The 21,092-nt window shown below is 49.0% G+C and overlaps 1 protein-coding gene across 1 annotated transcript in view; it reads left to right on the forward strand.

The window, feature by feature from the left end:
- Positions 1-2,070: 2,070 nt before the first annotated feature.
- Positions 2,071-21,092, forward strand: part of GTSE1 (G2 and S-phase expressed 1) — a 32,428-nt gene continuing 13,406 nt past the window's right edge. Inside the window, exons 1-7 of the mRNA XM_032261486.1 lie at positions 2,071-2,204; positions 2,623-2,722; positions 12,739-12,796; positions 12,907-13,531; positions 16,343-16,507; positions 17,277-17,400; positions 19,738-20,112. Coding sequence (XP_032117377.1) covers positions 2,644-2,722; positions 12,739-12,796; positions 12,907-13,531; positions 16,343-16,507; positions 17,277-17,400; positions 19,738-20,112 — 1,426 coding nt within the window. The 5' untranslated portion in view covers positions 2,071-2,204; positions 2,623-2,643. The remainder of the gene's footprint in view (positions 2,205-2,622; positions 2,723-12,738; positions 12,797-12,906; positions 13,532-16,342; positions 16,508-17,276; positions 17,401-19,737; positions 20,113-21,092) is intronic.

The following is a 21,092-nucleotide window of genomic DNA, read 5'->3' on the forward strand; positions in this document are numbered from 1 at the left end:
TCTCTACCCAGGAGCTAGGGACACATCCTAAGGAGCCTCCCTCCCGTCTCCTGGTCCGAGCAAGACGTGACTTGGCTGTGTAATTGGGAACTCTGGTTCCTCCTCCAGGAAGCCTTCTACCCCCCAACTCCCGCCGCAGGCTGGTGAGGGTGCTGCCTCTGTGCCCCTCAGCCCTTGGCACCTGCCCTTGCTATTGCACCCCTGCCATGACCTCCCCAGGTCAGAGACAGCATCTGTCCTCAGCATCACCCGGCAAATGGCCTGCACCGAAGAGCTGTCAATGAAAGTTGGTGAATGAATGCATAAATAAATGTAGCTGAACTCTGTATAAGGCTTTCTTGCATTACTGTGAAGAAATACCTGAGGCTAGGTAATGTATGAAGAGGTTTAATTGGCTCACAGTTCCTCGGGCTTTTCAGGAAACATGGTGCAGGCATCTGCTTCTGGTGCAAACTCAGGAAGCTTAAGACAGAAGGTGACGGGGAGCCAGCGTATCACGGTGAGAGCAGGAGTAAGAGGGAAGGGGAGGCCTCAGTCTCTCGAATAACCAGATCTTATCTGAAGTAAGCAAGAACTCAGTCGTCACCAAGGGGATGGTGCTAAACCACGAGGGATCTGCCCTCCTGATCCAATCACTTGCCACCAGGCCCCACTTCCAACGCTGGGATCGCATTTCAAGAGATTTGGAGGGGACAAACATCCAAACTATGGCAAATCCTGCTGGGGGAAGGCAGAAATGAATTTGCTGTAGATAGGCCACACCTACTATGTGCTGACATGATACCGGGAGAGGAGTATCAGAAGTGGACGTTGGGGATCCCCCTGCCACTCTCCCAGCAGACATCCCCAGGACAAGCCGAGGGGGAACGCAATGAGCAGGCCAAACTCTTTCCAAGCTGTTTGATCAAACTCGCCCACCCCAGCACGCACAGCCCCTGCCTGCTGCCCTGTGCTGGGCTGGGTAAGGCTGGGGAGACTGCTGAGTGAGGGCTGGGCTGGGATGGCCTGCCCTTTATGAGCCCACGGTCTTCTGGTGAAGGAGCACAGCAACATGGAGTGATTGGTGTGGATGATGGAAAACCAGGGACACCCGGAAGTGGCTCCAGCCAGCCTGGAAGGCCTCTGCCCTGGGGCCCGGGTGGCTGCTTCCTAGGCAGCTCTCCACCGAACCTGCCCCAAAGAAACAGCTTATCTTCCTCCCTGAAAATGGTGCTCTCCGGAGTTCTATCCTTTCCAGGGCGCGTCATCCCAGGCTCCTCTTCCTGCGCCTTCCTCCATCCATCAGTCCTGGATAATCAAAGCTCCCGCTTAGTGACATTCTGCCCTGGGTGGAGCCCCTCATTTGACCCTCAAGCCCCCGAGTTGGGTATTACACCTGGCTGGCAGGCAAATCGAGGTCAGTCTCAAGTTGCCGCCCACTGACCCGTCTGCCAGTCCTGTCCTTGCGTCTCTATGGCTCAGGACAGAGATTTCCTGTCTGCGTCCCACCCCTCCCCAGCATATGCACCCCACAAAGCAGGCTCCATCACCGGGCCCCAGTCCCCGGCATCTCTCTTCCAGCGCAGCTCCCCAGCTGGCCTGTAAAGCCCAGGACAGATTCTCGCCCCGCCCTCGGCCGTCCTCAGGCCTTGGCGGTTGGGGAAACCCGTGAAGGGCAACGGTTCTCCTCCGACCGCACAGGCTGTGCAGCTCCGGCCGTGAGTCTCCTTCTGGTCCCTGAGTCAGCCTGCGCAACCGTGCGCGCCTCGGGGCAGGGACCGCGCCTTTTCACTACTGTGCCAGTGAAAGCTGGCGCACGCGGCTTCGCAGAAGGTGGGTGGGCCTACTTGGTTTAGCCTTCCCATCGACACCCTTAAGTGGCAGTTTTCACTTTCTCCCTACACACGAAGAGCTGCGGTACGTGGCTCCGGCCGATGCGGACTGCGAAGAGACACTAGGCGGCCAGGGCCGACGCACTTCCGGGTGGGAGCGCCCCCGCGGTGTGCGGAGCCAATCGCTGCGTTGAAGCAGTTCGCGTGCGCGAGCGTGGGGCGGGGCGGGGGGGGGGGGGTGCTTCTTCCTCGGCGTCCCGACTACAATCCCCAGGATGCACCGGGCCTACGCGTCACGGAGCCCTTTTCAAACCCGCCAATCGGCAGCCCGCGTCGTCCGGCGCCGCGTTTAAATCCGTACCGGAGGCGCGTCCTGCGCTGTCGCGGCTCTAGGTAAGGGGGTCAGGGGCGGGGGTGAAGCGTGCTGGGTGGGCCAGGTGCGGCGCGGTGCCGACGTTCTCGGGACGCGGGCTTGGACTCGAACCGGGGTCACCGGGGCCCCTCGCGCCACGGTCTGGGATGCAGGGAGGTCCAGGGCTGCCCCCCGCGCAACCAGAGCCCCCAACACTCTGGCCCAGGAGCCGAGAATTCCGTTATCTTGTCCGATAGCGCTCGGGCTGACCCCCGGCCTGGCGGCACTCGGCCCCTGGCGTCCCCTGGGATGCGATCATTTCACAGCGACCCCGCGCCGCCTCTCCCGGACCTGGCCGCGACCTTCAGTTCTCTCTGCCCCTGTGAGCCGAAGACTGAAGGAACCAGGAGCCCTGGGCCCTGACACGCACTCACCTTCTGGTCCCCTTTCATCCAGCAGTGACTTCTGACAGCTCTCTCCATGGAAGGAGGCGGCGGCCGCGATGAGCCTTCAACCTGCCGGGCAGGGGACGCGAACATGGATGACCCTAAGAAGGAAGGCAAGTCCTTGCTGCTGCGGCGCTGTTGTGGTTTAAGACGTTCAGTAGAGGTGGAGGTTGATTTAATGTTGCCTTGAGAAATTATTTCTTTCTCAAGTGCTCGTCTTGTATTCTGCACCTGTGAAACACATGACATCTGTCTGTATTTTCTGGTTTTCTTTCACCTCCTCCCAATTTTAAGTTTCATCACAGCCAGGATTCTCATCAGTTTTATTTAGCACAGTGCCCCCGTGCCCTGAACAGTACCTGACACTTTGTGGGTGCTCAAACGTTTGTTGAATTGAATTCGATGTTTCCTTTTTTGTTTGTCTCTGGTTTCTGTTTGCTAAGACTTTTTTAGGATCTTTGAGACCTTGTTAATGAGTGAGTCTGGCCCAAAACTTTCCTTTCTTCTTGTGTCCTTGTCTGGCTTGGGTATCAAGGTGAGGGTAACAGCTTCACAAAATGAGTTACAGGCCACACACCCTCTTTTTCTCTCAAAGCGTGTTTTTTGATTTGCTTTTGTTTTTTCAGATGGCATTTTGATGTTTTTGCCTAGGCCGGAGTGCAATGGCTCCATCTCAGCTCACCACAGCCTCCGCCTCCCTGGGTCAAGCGATTCTCCTGCCTCAGCCTCCCTAGTAGCTGGGATTATAGGCATGCACAACCATGCCTGGTTAATTTTGTATTTTTAATAGAGACGGGGTTTCTCCATGTTGGTCGGGCTGGTCTCAAACTCCTGACCTCAGGTTACCTGCCCACCTCTGCCTCCCAAAGTGCTGGGATTACAGCATGAGCCACCACGCCCTCCTTTTTTTTTTTTTTTTTGTTTTGTTTTGTTTTTTTGATGGAATCCGGCTCTGTCACCCAGGCCGGAGGGCAGTAGCGAGATCTCAGCACTGCAATCTCTGCCTCCTAAGCTGAAGGGATTCTCCTAACTCAGCCTCCTGAGTAGCTGGGATTACAGGTGCCCACCACCACACCCAGCTAATTTTTGTATTTTTAACAGAGATAGGGTTTTGCCATGTTGCCCAGGCTGGTCTCGAACTCCTGAGCTCAGGCAATCCACCCTCCTTGGCCTCCAAAAGTGCTAGGATTATAGGTGTGAGTCATGTCACCTGGCCTCAAAGCATTTTCATATCCTTTTATCCTTTGATTCTCACACTATCCAAGGATTCTTTTTTTTTTGAGGCGAGTCTCACCGTGTCCCCCAGGTTGGATTGCAATGGTGTAACCTTGGCTCACTGCAACATCTGCCTCCCAGGTTCAAAGGATTTTCCTGCCTCAGCCTCCTGAGTAGCTGGGATTACAGACACCCACCACCATGCCCAGCTAATTTTCTTTTTCTTTCTTTCTTTCTTTCTTTTTTTTTTTTTTTTTTTTTTGAGACGGAGTCTCACTCTGTTGCCTGGCTGGAGTGTAGTGGCACGATCTTGGCTCACTGTAATCTCTACCTCCCAGGTTCACACGATTCTCCTGCCTCAGCCTCTGAGTAGCTGGGACTACAGGCATGCGACACCATGCCCAGCCATTTTTTTTGTATTTTTAGTGTAGACAGGGTTTCACCAAGTTGGTTGGCCAAGATGGTCTCGATCTCTTGACCTCGAGATCCACCCACCTCGGCCTCCCAAAGTGCTGGGATTACAGACATGAGCCACTGCACCAGGCCTCATTTTTGTATTTTTAGCAGTGATGAGGTTTTACTATGTTGGCCAGGCTGTCTCAAACTCTTGACCTCAGGTGATCCACCCGCCTCAGCCTCCCAAAGTGCTGGGATTACTCCGCGCCGGGCCCCAAGCATCCTCAATGCCTCTATTTTGCAGGAACTGTCCTTTGCAAATCACTGTTGCATCTTCTTCATCTAGAAAGGCGTTTGCCTCTGCACTCCTGTCCTCCTTCCTGTCGTGTCCTCCCTTTCCAATAAGTCCCTTCCACGTGCATGCTGCACCTGCTGCTCCTTCTCGAGGCCTTCCCCACTTCCGTCACCCTGGCTTCCTCTCCCACTTCTCCCCTGTCCACTGGATCGTGCCCCTCCACACACGGATATGTTCCCTTGTCTCACTTGTCGCCACGTCTCCTCCGTTGCCTCCACTGCTGTGTTTCTCCTTCCAAGCCAAACTTCGAGAGCTTTCTCACTTGTTCTGTCATTTTTTCCACCCATCAACCTCTCCCGTTCCAGCTTCCATCCTCACCACTCCATTCAAGCTGCTTTCATCAGCACATTGCCCAGTCTGTTGTCACTCTTCTATTCTTGCTTAATCCGAGTGTTGTTTTTCAGTAACATTCATCCTCTGGATGCTTCCCTTGCTCGGACTCCAGGCCCTCTTGGTTTTCCTCCTGCCTCCTGCTGGTGTATGGCGTCTCTGTGCAGGCTCCTGCTCTAGCGTCTTCTGAGGCTGATTTCACCAAGACCTGCTCTGGGACCTCTGTGCTTTTGCCCTCAGGGCAGTCAGCATTCCCGGGACTGTACAATGCACGCTGTCTGCTGCACCCATGTTTTATCCTCTGAGCTTGTATATTTACCTGCCTCTGTGGCGTCTTCACACGCATGTCTCATCTCAAAGTCAGCATACCCACTCTGCATCTGCACACCTGTTCTTAACCTGTTCTTTTGTCTTTCCCATCTCCTGTTTTATTTCTCCATGTCACCCAACTGTCCAAGCTGAGAACCTCCTGCATTTGTGCAATCACCAGCTACTGTCATCTCCACCTTCAGAATATATCCTGCTCTGTCTGCAGACTCTCCATCTCCATCCACATGCTCCTCTCTGGGTCTCAGCCACGCTGTCTCAACGTGCACTTGTGTATGATTCACTTTGGCTAATATGTACATTTGTAATGTCAGTGGATATTACCTGCTTCTTTTTGGATACACCCTCTACACAGTAATGTCACCTTTTAAAAACACAAGTTAGATTATAAAGCTCCTCTCTTAAAGCTCTGTCACAGTTTCCTATCCCACTTTGGAGAAAATCAAAGCTCCTTGCTGTGGCTTGCAAACCTCTGTGGTCTGGCCCAACTTTGTATTTTTACCTCTTCCAGCCACTCTGACTTCTGACGGGTTCCTCGCACACATGCTTTGGTGTTTTCTCAGAGATGTTCCCACCTCCACGTAGCTCTCACCGCACTGCCTCTGGGGCACCCTCCAGGGCATGCTGCATGTACCCCAAGTCTGCCTGGCACCTAGTGGAGGATATGGTCTGTGGCAGGTGCTCACGTGTTTGCAGGATGAGCAAGTCAGCCAGCCCCCGGTCTCTCGGAGCCAGTCACAGAGCCTGGAGCAGAAGACTGCTTCCCTGAGTTCTGATCCTGGATTCTTTTCCCACACAAGACAGTTGGAAGTTTCTGAAATTGACTTCCTAATTCAGAGGTGTAAAAAGTGAAGCGTCTCCCTCTCATCTGTATCTCTTAGTCACCTAGTTGACCCCTCCAAGGGCCATTGATGTCATCAGTCTCTTGGGTGTCCTTCCAGGCATAATTTGTACAAGTACAAGCCAACACACACAGGGTACTGCTTCCCTCTTCCATATAGCTTGGAGATCCCTGTCCTGTATCTTGTTTCTCATGCTTAATTTATCCTGATGAGTATTGTGCATCAGCACTTGCTGAGCATTACTATTTTTTGGACGTGTATAGGGTTCCAGCATGGGGATGTTGCTGTAATTCATTTCATCTGCTGTGGGTGAGCATTTAGTTTGTGCCTAGTGTCTTGCTGTTACCAGTGACGCTGCAGTAAATGACTGTAGACACAACAGAACTGCACAACGCATCGCTTTACACACCTGTGAGTGTCTGTAGGATACACTCACAGAAGTAGGCTTGCTGGGTCGAAGACAGTGCGTTTCTTAATTTGCAAGGTACTGCCAGGCCCTCTAGAGAGTGGTGATAATTGACACCTTCGCAGCAGTGTAGGAATTGTCTCTTTCCCCAGAACTTTGTCTGTTGTTCATAAATCTTTGAGTTTGGCCAGTCATATCGGTGGAAAGTGGAATCTCAGAGTAAGTTTATTTTTAATTCTTCTTATTTATTTACTTATTGTGAGACGGTTTTGCTCGTCACCCAGGCTGGAGTGCGGTGGTGTGATCTTGGCTCACCTCCACCTCCCAGGTTCATGCAGTTCTCCTGCCTGACTCCCAAGTAGCTGGGATTACAGGCGCCTGCCACCACGCCTGGCTAATTTTTTGTTTTTTTAGTAAAGATGAGGTTTCACCATGTTGGTCAGGCTGGTCTTAAACTCCTGACCTCAGGTGATCCACCCACCTTGACCTCCCAAAGTGCTGGAATTACAGGCACGAGCCACCACACCCAGCCTCATGACTCTTATTTTTTAGTGAGGCTGAACTTCTTGCCTCACTAAAAAATTTAAGAATGTTTTCTTTTATTTTCTGTAAACTTTATCTGTTCTTATCCGTTTTCTATCTGTGCTAGATTGTTAGGTTTTCTTTCAGTATGTTGTAGATACGCTTCATAAATTAGCCCTTTAGGAAATGAGTTGCAAATATTCTTTTCCCCATTTCTTATTTAACTTACTGTGATTTTGTTCCACACAGCGCTGTTACAAATTTTAATGTTTGAAGATCAATCTTTTATTTTTTATTTATTTATTTGTTTTTTGAGACTGGTTCTCGCTCTGTTGCCCAGGCCTGAGTGCAGTGACGAGATTGTGGCTCACTGCAGCCTCAACCTCCCAGGCTCATGGGATCCTCCCTCCTAAACCTCCTTAGTAGCTGAGACTACCACACCCAACTAATTTTTGTATTTTTTGTAGAGACGAAGTCTCCCTATGTTGCCTAGGCTGGTCTCAAACACCTGGGCTCAAGCGACCCACCCACCTCGGCCCTCCCAAGTGCTGGGATTACAGATGTGAGCGACTGCGCCCAGCCGATCAATCGTTGGTAGCTTCCAGTTTAGTGTCATACTTAGAACGCCACACTCCCAAGTTATCAAACTTTCCTCATAGCTGCTTCTTCTTTGTTTAGGGTTTTGTTTTTTTAATTAAGTCCTTGATTTATTTGGAATTTGGCCTGGTGAATGAGGCATGGAACAAACTTAATTGGTTTTTTTCCAGATGATTATGTAGTTTATTTCAACACCATTTTTTCACTTTTTCTCTTTATTTGATACGTTACTTTTATGATATACCAAGTCTTCTTTATATGCATTTTGGGTACTTCTTGTTAGATTTGTTTATCGTTATTTTGCATCTTGCGTTGCTGCTAGAAACGAAATCTTTTCTTCCATGATATCTCCTCTCTGTTCTTTGTAGATATGAAAGCTGTTGACTGCTCTGTAATGATTTTGTCCTTAGCCATGTTCTTTTATCCTTTTACAACTTAACAGTTTTCAGTTGCTTTTCTTGATTTGTTTCTTGTGTCTATGATCATGGCATCTGTGCACTGTGGTAATTTTACCTTCACGTTCCTTCCTTTGTCTGATTCTGTTGGTTAGTGTGTCTAGAACAGCGTTAAGAGTTGTGCGTGGAGATGTCATTGCCACATGCCTGGCTTTAACGGAATTGCTTCTGTGGTTTTTCATTAAGTCGGATACTGGGTTATGTGTTAATTTCCATGTAAATGGTAGTCATCGGTGCTGTTCATGAGTATTTCTATGTGTTTTCTGGGCATATAATAAAATTGTGCTCCCTCTTCATTTGCAATTACGTGACTCACTTGGCTGGTGAAACAGGAATGTGGTCATGTGTGTCATTCCTGGGTGGAAATCTTTAAAAAGCACTGTGGAATTTGTTCTTTTCCTTCCTGCCGTGGAGACCAGCGTTGTTCCTGATGGTGGGGACTCCATCAGCTGGGGTTCTTGGAGTGAGGTGGCCCGGGAGCAGGCCCAGCCTACCCCCTGCAGACGTGTAGTTTGAGAGAGACATGCCTTTGTGGGTTTTTGTTTGTTTGTTTTGAGTCAGTGTCTCACTCTACTGCCCAGGCTTGAGTGCAGTGGCTTGAACATAGCTCACTGCAGCCTCGAGCTCCTGGGCTCAGCATTCTGAGTAGCTGGGACTACAGGTATATGCCACCATACCCCGCTAATTTTTTTTCTTTTTGTAGAGACGGGGCCCCGCTATGTTGCCAGGGGCTGGTCTTGAACCCCCGGCCTCAAGTGATCCTCCTTGGCCTCCCCAAGTGCTGGGATTACAGGCATGAGCCACCATAACCAGCCTACCTTTGTTGTTTTAAGCCACTTAAGCTTTAAGAGTTGTTACTTCAGCACGTTAGCCTGTCCTAACTAATCAGATCAATTTGTTCCTGTCTTTAGAAGGAATACGTCTGATGTTACCCCATGGAACCTAATGTTGGCTTTGGGTTGAGATGGGTATTTCCTTACATGATGTAATATATCTATTGCTTTTTATTAAGAGTCTTTAAAATCAAGAATGTATGTTGTATTTTATCATATGTCTGTTCAACATATGTGGAGACAATCATGGTTTTCTCTTTAGCTCTGGTAATACAACGATTATATGAGTAGATTGTATGGAAGGAAGCCATCTGACGGTCCTGAAATGAAGTGAGCTTGGCCACATTATATTATTGTTATTACTTTCATGTGTCGTACGATTCTTTTTGCTGGTATTTTTGTTAAAGATTTTTGTGTTAGGGCAGGTGTGGTAGCTCATGCCTGTAATCCCAGCACTTTGGGAGGCCAAGGTAGGAGGAACGCTTGAGACAGCCAGGGCAACGTGAGGAGACCCCATCTCTACAAAAAATACAAGTGTTAGGTGGGCATGGTGGTGCGCACCTGTAGTCCCAGCTACTTGGGAGGCTGAGTCAGGAGGATCCCTTGAGTCCCACGGTTCGAGGCTGCGGCGAGCTGTGATTGCGCCACTGTACGCCACCTGGATGAGAGAGCAAGACCGTGCCTCAAAAAGAAAGATTATGATGCCGAATCAAGGAAGGCTGGTCTTTACTTTCTTAACTGATCACTTGATAGGTTTCTGGTAACATGCTTGCCTCATGGAACTAAGTTGCAAAGTTTATTTTTTTCTATCCTCTGGAGTGATGTAAATAGTATTGGAATTATTTGTTCTTTAATGTTTTGATACAATTATCCTATGAAACTACTTGGGGCTTGTGCTTTTTTGAAGAGGATAGCTCTTTAATAAATTTCTCTAGTTATTTTATGATTATTGAGGTATTAAGATTTCCCTCTCTTCTGGAGTCAGTTTTATAAGTAAATGCATTTAATAATTTAAATAAGCCGGGCGCGGTGGCTCAAGCCTGTAATCCCAGCACTTTGGGAGGCCGAGGCGGGTGGATCACAAGGTCAAGAGATCAAGACCATCCTGGTCAACATGGTGAAACCCCGTCTCTACTAAAAATACAAAAAATCAGCTGGGCATGGTGGCACGTGCCTGTAGTCCCAGCTACTCAGGAGGCTGAGGCAGGAGAATTGCCTGAACCCAGGTGGCGGAGGTTGCGGTGAGCCGAGATCGTGCCATTGCACTCCAGCCTGGGTAACAAGAGTGAAACTCCGTCTCAAAAAAAATAAATAAATAAATAAATAAAAATAATTTAAATAAATGGGGGCTGGGCACAATGGCTCATGTCTGTAATCCCAGCACTGTGGGAGGCCAAGGCGGGCAGATGGACTTGAGGTCAGGAGTTCAAGACCAGCCTGCCCAACATGGCAAAACCCCGTATCTACTAAAAATACAAAAATTAGCTGGGTGTGGTGGCAGGCGCCTGTAATCCCAGCTACTCGGAGGCTGAGGCGTGAGAATCACTTGAACCCAGGAGGCAGAGGTTGCAGTGAGCTGAAATCATGCCACTACTCCAGCCTTGGTGACAGAATGGGACTCTATCTCAAAAAATAAAAAGAATAAATGAAATTATATTTTCCTAGAAAATTATCCCTTCCAGCCAAGTTCTTGGGTCTGTATGCATGAAGTTGACAGATGTGCTTATGGACCTTTTCATTCCCTCTTTGTGGTTATTTCTCTTTTCTTTCTCTTGTGTATTTGTTCTAACTTCTTCTTGATTAGGTAATTAAGACCAAATTAGGATATTAGGTTATTTTCAAATTTTATAATTTTTGAGAAGCATGCTGTGTTGCTTTTGTTTTTTTGAGAAAGAGTCTCACTCTCACGCCCAGGCTGGAGTGCAGTGGCTCAATCTTGGCTCACTGCAACCTCTGCCTCTGGCTTCGAGTGATTCTCGTGCCTCAGCCTCCCCAGTAGCTGGGATTACAGGCGCGCACCACCATGCCTGGCTAATTTATTTATTTTTAGTTGAGACGGGATTTTGTCATGTTGGCCAGGCTGGTCTCGAACTCCTGACCTCAAGTGATCTGCCCACCTCAGCCTCCCAAAGTGCTGGGATTATAGATGTGAGCCACTGTACCCAGCCTACATTGTTTATTAAGATGAAAACATTTGTGAGAGAGCTTTATAAGCTTTATAGTACTGAGTAAATACTGTATTTCAGTGAATTTTGATAAATATTTGCTAAGTGTCCAGACCCTTAGCTGGACATTTGGGATTTTGGGTTAGCGTTAGACACTGTCATCTTAGAGGAGCTTATAGTCTAGTTGGGGCCACAGAAGGATCAAGAGGCACTCACAGAGGCTAGTACAGTGGTAAAAGTAAGGTCCAGGTGTTGTGGGAGCCTTGAGGGGAGGTGGAGGAGGGAGCAGGTGCACCTGCAGAGGAACCTACTGACCTGGAACCTGTGATCTGTTTTAGAGGAACCTGGGCAGACAGGGCCATGCCAGGTGTGAAAGAATTATGGATGGGGTGGGGTACAGAGTACATTTTATCTGAGGGTTCAGTCAGGAAGGACTCTAAGAAGCAATGGTGGTCAACGAATTCTTATTGAGCCCCTACTGTGCGTTTGAATAATATTACCTTCGCTGTTGAATGATGAAGAGGTGTTTGGTAGCGGTAAGAAGGGAATTTAATTCCAGGGGATCTGAGGCGGGTGGTCTTTTGAAAATGTTCTATACCTGGAAAATGACTTCTCTTCTTGAAAAGATGGTTAAATGAATCAGGGAGTGCATTTTAGATTGTATCTCAAAAGTAAGGACCTGGCTGGGCACAGTGACTCATGCCTGTAATCCCAGCACTTTGGGAGGCCAAGGCGGGTGGATCACTTGAGGTTGGGAGTTTGAGAACAGCCTAACCAACATGGAGAAACCCCATCTCTACTAAAAACACAAAATTAGTCAGGCATGGTGGTGCATGCCTGTAATCCCAGCTACTCTCGAGGCTGAGGCAGAAGAATTGCTTGAATCTGGGAGGCAGAGTTTGTGGTGAGCCGAGATGGCGCCATTGCACTCCAGCCTGGGCAACAAGAGCAAAACTCTGTGTCAAAAAAAAAAAAAAAAAAAAAAAAAAGCAAGGACCTGGCCGGGCACAGTGGCTCGCGCCTGTAATCCCAGCACTTTGGGAGACCGAGGTGGGTGGATCACGAGGTCAGCAGTTTGAGACCAGCTTGACCCACATAGTGAAACCCCGTCTCTGCTAAAAATACAAAAATCAGCCAGGCATGGTAGCGCATGCTTGTAGTCCCAGCTACTCGGGAGGCTGAGGCAGGAGAATCGCTTGAACCCGAGAGGTGGAGGTTATGGTGAGCCAAGATGGTGCCACCTCATTCCAGCCTGGGTAAGACAGCAAGACTGTCTAAAAAAAAAGAGTAAGAACCTAAGCTGTTGGGTGGCTTTGTGAACATAGAATGGCTGATGCAGTTTCTAAAAAGGAAATTGGCCAGGTGTGGTGGCTCATGCCTGTAACCCCAACACTTTGGGAGGCCATGCCAGGAGGATCACTTGACGTCAGGCATTCGAGAACAGCCTGGCCAGCATAGTGAGAGTTCATTACTAGAAAATATTTAAAAATTTTTTAAAAAGAAAAAAGGGAAAACAATATAACTCAGTGCCCCTATGAAAATATAACTAAATTAGCATAATGACGGGATACACTCTGCGGGGTGAAATCTCACAGTCTCTTTATTGAATTCCAAGCTATAGAAACTGGTAATATTTTTCTCTTTAATAGCCACAGCACTAAAATAACACTGGATTTTTTCCCCTAGACATTCGTCTTTTGGCCGATGAAAAATTCGACTTCGATCTTTCTTTGTCTTCTTCAAGGTAAACAAATGAGTTTTATTCCCTTGCCTTGGGCATTACCACATTCAGTAAAGTCTTTCCTTTAAATGCCATTGTTATGAGTCATTAATAATTCTTTTTTTAAAAAATAGTGCTAATGAAGATGATGAAGTGTTCTTTGGACCCGTTGGACATAAAGAAAGATGCATTGCTGCCAGTTTGGAATTAAATAATCCAGCTACCAACCAGCCTCCTTTGTCCACATCTGAGAGTCCCTTCCCCTGGAGCCCTCTGGCTGGGGAGAAGTTCGTGGAAGTGTACAAAGAAGCTCACTTACTGGCTTTACAGATAGAGAGCAGCAGCCGGAACCAGGCGGCCCAAGCTGCCAAGCCCGAAGACCCTCGGAGCCAGGGCGTGGAAAGATTCATACAGGAGTCAAAATTAAAAATAAACCTCTTTGAGAAAGACAAGGATATGAAGAAAAGCCCCACGTCTCTTAAAAGGGAGACATACTACCTGTCAGACAGCCCCTTGCTGGGCCCCCCCGCAGGCGAGCACTGGCTCTTGGCCCCCTCCCCGGCCCTGCCCAGCGCTCCTGCCCAGGCCACCCTCTCCCGGGCGCCGGGGCCGCCGCACTCTGCTCATGCCTTGCCCGGGGAATCAAGCGCTGCTCATGCTCCGAGTCAGGCAGCGACTCAGAGGAAGCCTGGCAGCAAATTGCTGCTGCCTCGAGCGGCGTCTGTTAGAGGAAGAGGCATCCCCGGGGCCATCGAGAAGGTAGACAAGAGCCCGCAGCAGAGCGGCTGCTGACAGGGAGCTGATTTGGGGGTGGCTTCATACTTCCTGCTCAATTCTGTGGTCCTTTTGTTTTGTTATAATTCCGCATATACCACACAGTAGGGATTTCATTTGCTTTAACAAGCAGCCTCTTCCAAACACTCTCTCTCCTCCGCGGTAGCGGCTAGTCAGCCTCCTAGACTGCGGCTCAGCTTACTTTGCATTCCTCCTGGGCATTAAGTGCTGGGAGCTGTGCTGGGAGGGGGCAGTTGACAGGGATGCCTTTGGGTGCAGTCAGCCAGCTCTGGGAAACCGAGGGTCCTGGATGTCTGGGGGAAAGGTGATGTGAGCGCAGGGCTTGCTGCCAGAGCCGCCCTATCTGGCTCTTGCTCGTGAGAAGGAGGCTACTCCTGTGGGAGAGGCGGCAGAGAGGAGGACGGGCAGTTAGGAGCCCAGGGGCCCACCCTGCAGCCTGTTTCCAGCTCTGTCCCTTCACCTGGGCAGCACATACAGAGGAGTGACCGTGCGTGGGGCTGTTAGGAGGTGCAGGCAAATACAGAATGCTCAGCAAGGGCCCAGAAATTCCTTTACCCCCACCAGGCCGATCTCCTAAGCCACGTGACTCCCTGCGGTGGGAGCCAAGAATTGCAGCCAGCCGAGGTGCAGCCGCCCCACATTGCCCTTGACAAGGAGGTGTGCACAGCACTGCCACCCCAAATAGCAGGGGCCTGTCCCTTGGTCCTGCAAACTCCTTTTTTTTGGAGCCCGTTTGGGTTGTGAATTCCTACCACGATGTTTCTAAAATGAGAGTGGGATGGGTCTTGCTGCGTGGGGCATGGGTGGATTCAGGATGGGATTGTGCATGTAGCATGTGTGGACTCGGGGCAGAGAGGTGGTGTGGTCTGGGCCGCTCCAGGGCCATTGAAGCGTCTCCTTTGATCTCCTGGTCCTGGGTGGTGAACCGGGGTCCAGAGAGCTTGTTCCCAGTGGGTGAGGTGCTGTCCACACAGCTGAGATGCAGTCCGACACCAGTGGGGCGCCCCGCCACTTCCTGCTTGTTTCCCTGGGAGAAGTCATTGGCTTCTAGAGTGGCCCATGGCACAGGCTCACTCCTGTGAGGAGTCATTAGTGGGTGGGCCACGTGATTGTAACGCCCGTTTAAAAGGGGCTGAAAGAAAAAGAAAATAGCAAGTGTTATTTTGAGGATGAGGATGTGGAGGATGAGGAGAAGGTTGAGGACACAGGACGTTAGACACCTCACGCACTGCTGGTAGGATTGTGAAACGGTGCAGCTGTTGTGGGAAACAGATTGGCAGCTCCTCAAAAAAATTAAAGGTAGAGGTGCCATGGGACTTAGCAGTTCCACTCCTTGGTACATACTTGAGAGAACTGAAATCATATCCACAGAAAAAGCCACATGCAGATGTTCAAAGCAGCATTATTTATAATAGCCAAAAAGTAGGGCCAACCCCGGCATCTAGCAAATGATGAACAGGTAAAGAAAATGGGGTCTAATCAGACAATGGTTTATCTTTGGCAATAAAAAAACGCTGCTGGGCATGGTGGCTCACACTTGTAATCACAGCACTTTGGAAGGCCAAGGCGGCTGAATCACCTGAGGTCAGGAGTTTGTTACCAGCCTGGCCAACATGGCGAAACCCTGTCTCTACTAAAAAATAGAAAAATCAGCCAGGCATAGTGGCATGTGCCTGTAATCCCAGCTACGCAGGAGGCTAAGGCAGGAGAATCGCTTGAACCTGGGAGGCAGAGGTTGCAGTGAGCCAAGATGGTGCCACTGCACTCCAGCCTGGGTGACAGAGTGAGACTTGGTCACAAAAAGGAATGAAGAAACACAGCATTGATACATGCTTCACATGACCACCCTTGAAATCATTTTGCTCAGTGAAAGAGGCCGTAACAAAAGGTCCCATGTCGTATGGTTCCATTTATATGAAACGACCATGACAGGCAAATGGCAGGTGTGGTGGAGTGCTTCCCTACTTAGGACTGGGGAGGATGAGGGACTGGGGAGTAACTGCTAATGGGTGCAGGTTTCTTTTAGGGACACAAACGTGTTTGAAAATGAGCTTGTGCTGGCTGTACAACATAACAGATCTACTGAAAACTACTGAAGTGTACTGTCTAAAACAGCGAATTTTACATTGTAAGAAGTATCTCAATTTTTAAAAATGCTGTAAAGGGAAAAAGTTACTGCTGCGTGTTTACCACTCTGAGCTTCTATTGCTGTTACCTTACTAACTCTCCTCTTATAAGGGGGCTATTTGTATAAGCATGGATTAATTCCATGAATGCCCTTGTCCCTAAATCTGTCAGGAATGTATTCTTTGATTCTGCTGGCCAAAGAAAATGGCTTTCAGTCAGTACTAGACCAAGAAGATTTATTGCAATTGAGCAGCTTCTCTGGTAGAGATGACCATTTAATGAATGAGTCCTTTCTGTACAGCATTTAAAAATTTGTGTAGCTAGACCAGCTTCCTCATTATCATTCTGAAATAAGGATCCTGACTGCGGAACAGCTTTGGAGGACTTCTCTCCTCTTCATGATCTGTCTTGGTATCATATGATGCTGTTTTTAATGAGGAAGCAAAAATCCATCATCACTTTTGTCCATAGTGATTTGGGGGAGGATGTGAACTAGCTCCGTTCCCTTCAATCTAGCTGATGAATGGAGGAACGTGTAGCCTTTGGGAAGATAGACGGTGCCTGGGCTTGCTCTGAATGGAAGCCTTAGTATCTCTGTACATTGTTAAAGACTAGACAGTTCTCACGGTTCAAATTAAAATTTTTCAGCCCAAGGAAGAGATACCAGCTAGTCCTTCCAGGACGAAAATCCCAGCTGAAAAGGAATTCCGCCGGGATGTCCTCCCTGACTTACCTGCCCTGGGTGCTGTCAGTGTGCCAGCCGCCGGAAGCCACTCGGGCCAGGGCAAGCGGGCGATTCCCATTCCAAACAAGGTGAGTCAGCCAGGGCTGCTGGGACCCAGACTTGTGGTCACTGGGAATGAGGTGGCAGCTGTGTGTACAAGGGCTTTGGATTAAATCTTTGGATTAAAATCAGTGACTCACACCTGTAGTCCCAGCATTTTGGGACGCCAGTGTGGGCGGATAACTTGAGCCCAAGAGTTCTAGACCAGCCTGAGCCACATGATGAAACCTATCACTACAAAAAACACAAAAAAGAGCTGGGCATGCTGGTGTGCACCTTAGTCCCAGCAACTTGGGAGGCTGAGGTGGGATGATTGCTTGAACCCAGGAGGTCAAGGCTGCAGTGGGCTGCCATCATGCCACTGCATTTCAGCCTGGGCGACAGAGTGAGAAGACCCTGTCTGAGAGGAAAAAGAAAACTGCAGTTACTCACAGGCATGGAGACTACCAGCCCCATCTCTGCCACTTATTTTGTGGCATTGGTGGTCAAACTGAGCTGTGTGTAAGAGTGCTGGCAGTTCTTGTTAAAACTGCCCAAAGCTGGGCGCTGCAGCTGCTGGCTCAGTGGGTCTGGGCTGGGCCCTAGAGTCTGCGTTTCAGCTAGCTCCCTAACGTGCTCCGCACGCAGGGCTTTGAGGGCTACGCCTCGAGAAGTGCTGCTTGACTTTTTCCTTCTCTAAGTTCAAGATGATAATTATTAGATTATTTAAAAATACTTAAAACCCCTACTTTTGCAGATATAAATAATAGGTAAATAAATAGATCTTTGCTGATTGTGTTTTTTCACGTTTTGTCCCAGTTGGGGCCGAAGAAGAGCCTGTTAAAACCACCCGGCTCTACCAGCAGTCTCACAAGGAAGTCCTCCTCAGGGCCTCTTTGGAGCGGGGCGTCCAGTGTGTGCACATCCCCAGCAGCGGGCAAAGGTAGGCAGCCGGCATTGTGCTTGGACCCACATCTGGCCAGGTGAGGCCTTGAGTGCTGATCCTGCCTCAAGACCATTTCTACAGAACCACTTAGGCTCAGCAGGACGTGCTGTGTGCGGTGGACCGGGCTGTGGGCTGAGTTGCTGTGCCTGCCCTCAGCGCATGAGGAGGGCACACTCAGATGGGCGGCTTCAGTCTAAGGGGTACACGTGATCAGAAAGCGTGATGATACCCCATGCCTGAGAACACAGAAGGATGCGGGAATCGGTCTCATGTCAATGTCATCAGACACCAGTTTTGTTTGTTAGTTTTGAGACAGTTTCGCTTACTGCCCAGCCTGGAGTGCCGTGGTGCTATCTCGGCTCACCGCAACCTCCACCTCCTGGGTATAAGCGACCCTCCTGCCTCAGCCTCCCAAGTAGCTGGGATTACAGGCGTGTACCACCATGCCCGGCTAATTTTGTATTTTTAGTAGAGATGGGATTTCTCCACGTTGGTCAGGCTGGTCTCCAAGTCCTCACCTCAGGTGATGCACCCACCTCGGCCTCCCAAAGTGCTGGCATTACAGGCGTGAGCCACCATGCCCGGCCTCAGACACTAGTTTTAAAACAGGACTATTCCAGATAATTTAGGATGTATGGCCCCCATAATTCCCAGGTGCCTATTGAAATCCATGCTCCCACACTTCTTTGAGGTCTGGTTGCATTTCAACCTTGCCAAGCAATGGCTGCCATCTAGTGGTAAGGCAGCGCAAAATCCTCTTTGAGATGCATTGGCCATATGGACTGTTAGGGTAGTTCAGGGCAGCATGGTATGGATGGTGATCACAAAATGTAAAACGTGGGCTGGGAGCAGTGGCTCACGCCTGTAATCCCAACACTTTGGGAGGCTGAGGCAGGTGGATCGCTCGAGCCCTGGAGTCCCTTGGCAACATGGTGAAACCCCATCCCTACTAAAAACACAAAAACTAGCCAGGCATGGTGGCAGGTGTCCCATGCAGGACACACACCTAATAACACCTAATATGACAGGACAGAGCTCCCACTATTGACACGTGCCACGTACCCAGGACCCTACATAGTGCATCTAACACCACGAGAGCATGCAAGATAGCTGTTGTCACCTCAGTCTATAAAGATAAGGACACAAACTTCTCTTAATCACAGAATGGCAGAGTCAGGATTCCAGAGCAGATCAATCTGATTCTAGAGTTCATACTTGCTTTTTTTTTTGAGATGGAGTCTCACTCTGTAACCCAGGCTGGAGTAGTGTTGCAACCTCGGCTCACTGTATCCTCCACCTCCCAAGTTCAAGCAATTCCCCTGCCTCAGCGTCCCGAGTAGCTACAGGCACATGCCACCACACCCAGCTAATTTTTTGTATTTTATAGAGAAGGGGTTTCACCATGTTGGCCAGGATGGTCTTGATCTCCTGACCTCATGATCTGCCAACCTTGGTTGGCGCCCCCCAAAGTGCTGGGATTACAGGCATGAGCCACGGTGCCTGGCCTCTTTTTTTTTTTTTTTTTTGAGACAGAGTCATGCTCTGTTACCCAGACTGGAGTGCAGTGGCGTGATCACAGCTTACTGTCGCCTCAGTCTCCTAGTTTCAAGTGACCTTCCCACCTCTGCCTCCTGAATAGCTGACTACAGGCACACGCCACCACGCAAAACTAATTTTTGTGTTTTTTTGTAGAGAGGAGGGTCTCATTATGTTGGCCAGGGTGGTCTTGAACTCCTGGCCTGGAGTGATCTGCCTGCCTTGGCCTCCCAAAATGTTTGCATTATAGGCATGAGCCACCACGCCTGGCCCTAAAGTTTTCTTTAAGAATCCTTTACCAGATGGTCTGACTATATTGGTAGCTGAGTATTTATTACCCTAGTTTATCTGGTTTTCTATTTTAAATAGTGCTTATGGTTAATATGACCCAGCCTCCTTATAATTTTAAAGGAATCAACCAGTAACGATTGTATCTTTTTTCCCTGTTCCCTGCCCACCTCCGTGACCAGACAGGTGAGACATGTGACTAGACTGTCCCTTCCATCTGCTCAACTAGCATAGATTTCCCCTGCCAGCATAATCAACGAAGACAGGACAGCTCGAATTTATGCATTGCTTACGTGCATGTTAGTCACTGCGTTGAGAATAAGTACCTTAGAATATACTCGGCTAAGCTACAAGCTCTCTGGGCTGTCCTGTGTTTGATGACGTTGCCTGATGGTCCTGTAGAATATTGTTGATGTGTCATATGTTTAAGGTAGAGATGCTAAAGACAGGTAACGTGTGTGTGTGTTAAATAGCCTAAAATAATGTGATCTTGTGTATATACTCTTCTAGCTAAATCAAGTGAAGGTACAAGTATTCCTGCAAACAGCTCCCGGCCTCTGCCAAACATCAGCAAGTCAGGCAGAATGGGACCCACTGTGCTGCGGCCGGCTCTGCCTGCAGGCCCTGTGGGGGCATCCTCCCAGCAAGCCAAGGGGGCCGACGTTTCTGAGCTGGCATCAGAGCAGCCCACGGTGCCCCTGTCAGCATCCATCACCCACCCCCAGACTCCGGAGGGTGGAGGCCAATGGCCAAACTCCAGTTCCACCTTGTCAAAATCTTCTCAACTGCATAGAAGTATAAGACGGCGAGATTCCTATCTAAATTCCAAGACAAAGGTTACACCTACTCCTGCAAATCAATTTAAAATTCCTAAGTTTTCTCTAGGTGAGTAATAGATACTTTTTTTTTTTTTTTTTTGAAACAGTCTCCCTCTGTCGCCAGGGTTGGAGTGCAATGGTGTGATCTCAGCTCACTGCAACCTCCGACTCCCTGGTTCAAACGATTCCCCTGCCTCAGCCTCCCGAATAGTTGGGATTACAGGCATGCGCCACCACCCCAGCTAATTTTTTTTATATTTTTAGTAGAGACAGCGTTTCATCATGTTGGCCAGGATGGTCTCGATCTCCTGACCTCATGATCCACCCGCCTCAGCCTTCCAAGGTGCTGGGATTACAGGCGTGAGCCACGACACCCGGACAAGTTATAGATACATTTTAATCTGTCTTTAAAATATTGCAGAACTTCCATTTAAAATTTTAAACAATTATTGATTGCGGTGATGGTGTTTTTAGCTTTTCCCTCCAACAGCGCTTTCGGGTGTGACCCACTGTCTTCTCGCCCACATTGTCTTCAGGGTGTCCGTGGAGGCTCCCAGAATGTCTTATGCGTGCATTCCCAGGGTGCTCTTAGGCTGCTTTTAAGGTTTTCTCCTTATTGTTACTATCAGCAGTTTGATTATGACGTGCTTTGAGGTGGCTTTTTTTGGGTTTATCCTGCTGTGGGCTTCTTAGGCTTCGTTGATCTGTGGGTTGATTGTTTTCATCAGATTTAGAAAGGTTGGCCATTGTTTCTTCAGATATCTTTTTCTCTTTCTTTTCTATTTCCTGAGACTCTAATCACATTGATTTCAGGCCTCTTGATGTTGTCTTACAGGTCGCTGAAGCTCTGATCTGTTTTTTATTTCAGCCTTTTTTTTTTTTTGAGACAGAGTCTCTCTCTGTCACCCAGGCTGGAGTGCAGTGGCATGATCTCAGTCACTGCACCCTCTGCCTCCTGAGCTCAAGTGATTCTCCTGCCTCAGCCTCCTGAGTAGCTGGGATTACAGGCCTGCGCCACCAGAGCCAGCTAATATTTTTTGTGTTTTT

The sequence above is a fragment of the Sapajus apella genome, unplaced genomic scaffold (genome assembly GCF_009761245.1).
Source record: "Sapajus apella isolate SASKATOON/1434 unplaced genomic scaffold, GSC_monkey_1.0 scaffold123, whole genome shotgun sequence".
NCBI classification, from domain to species: Eukaryota; Metazoa; Chordata; class Mammalia; order Primates; family Cebidae; genus Sapajus; species Sapajus apella.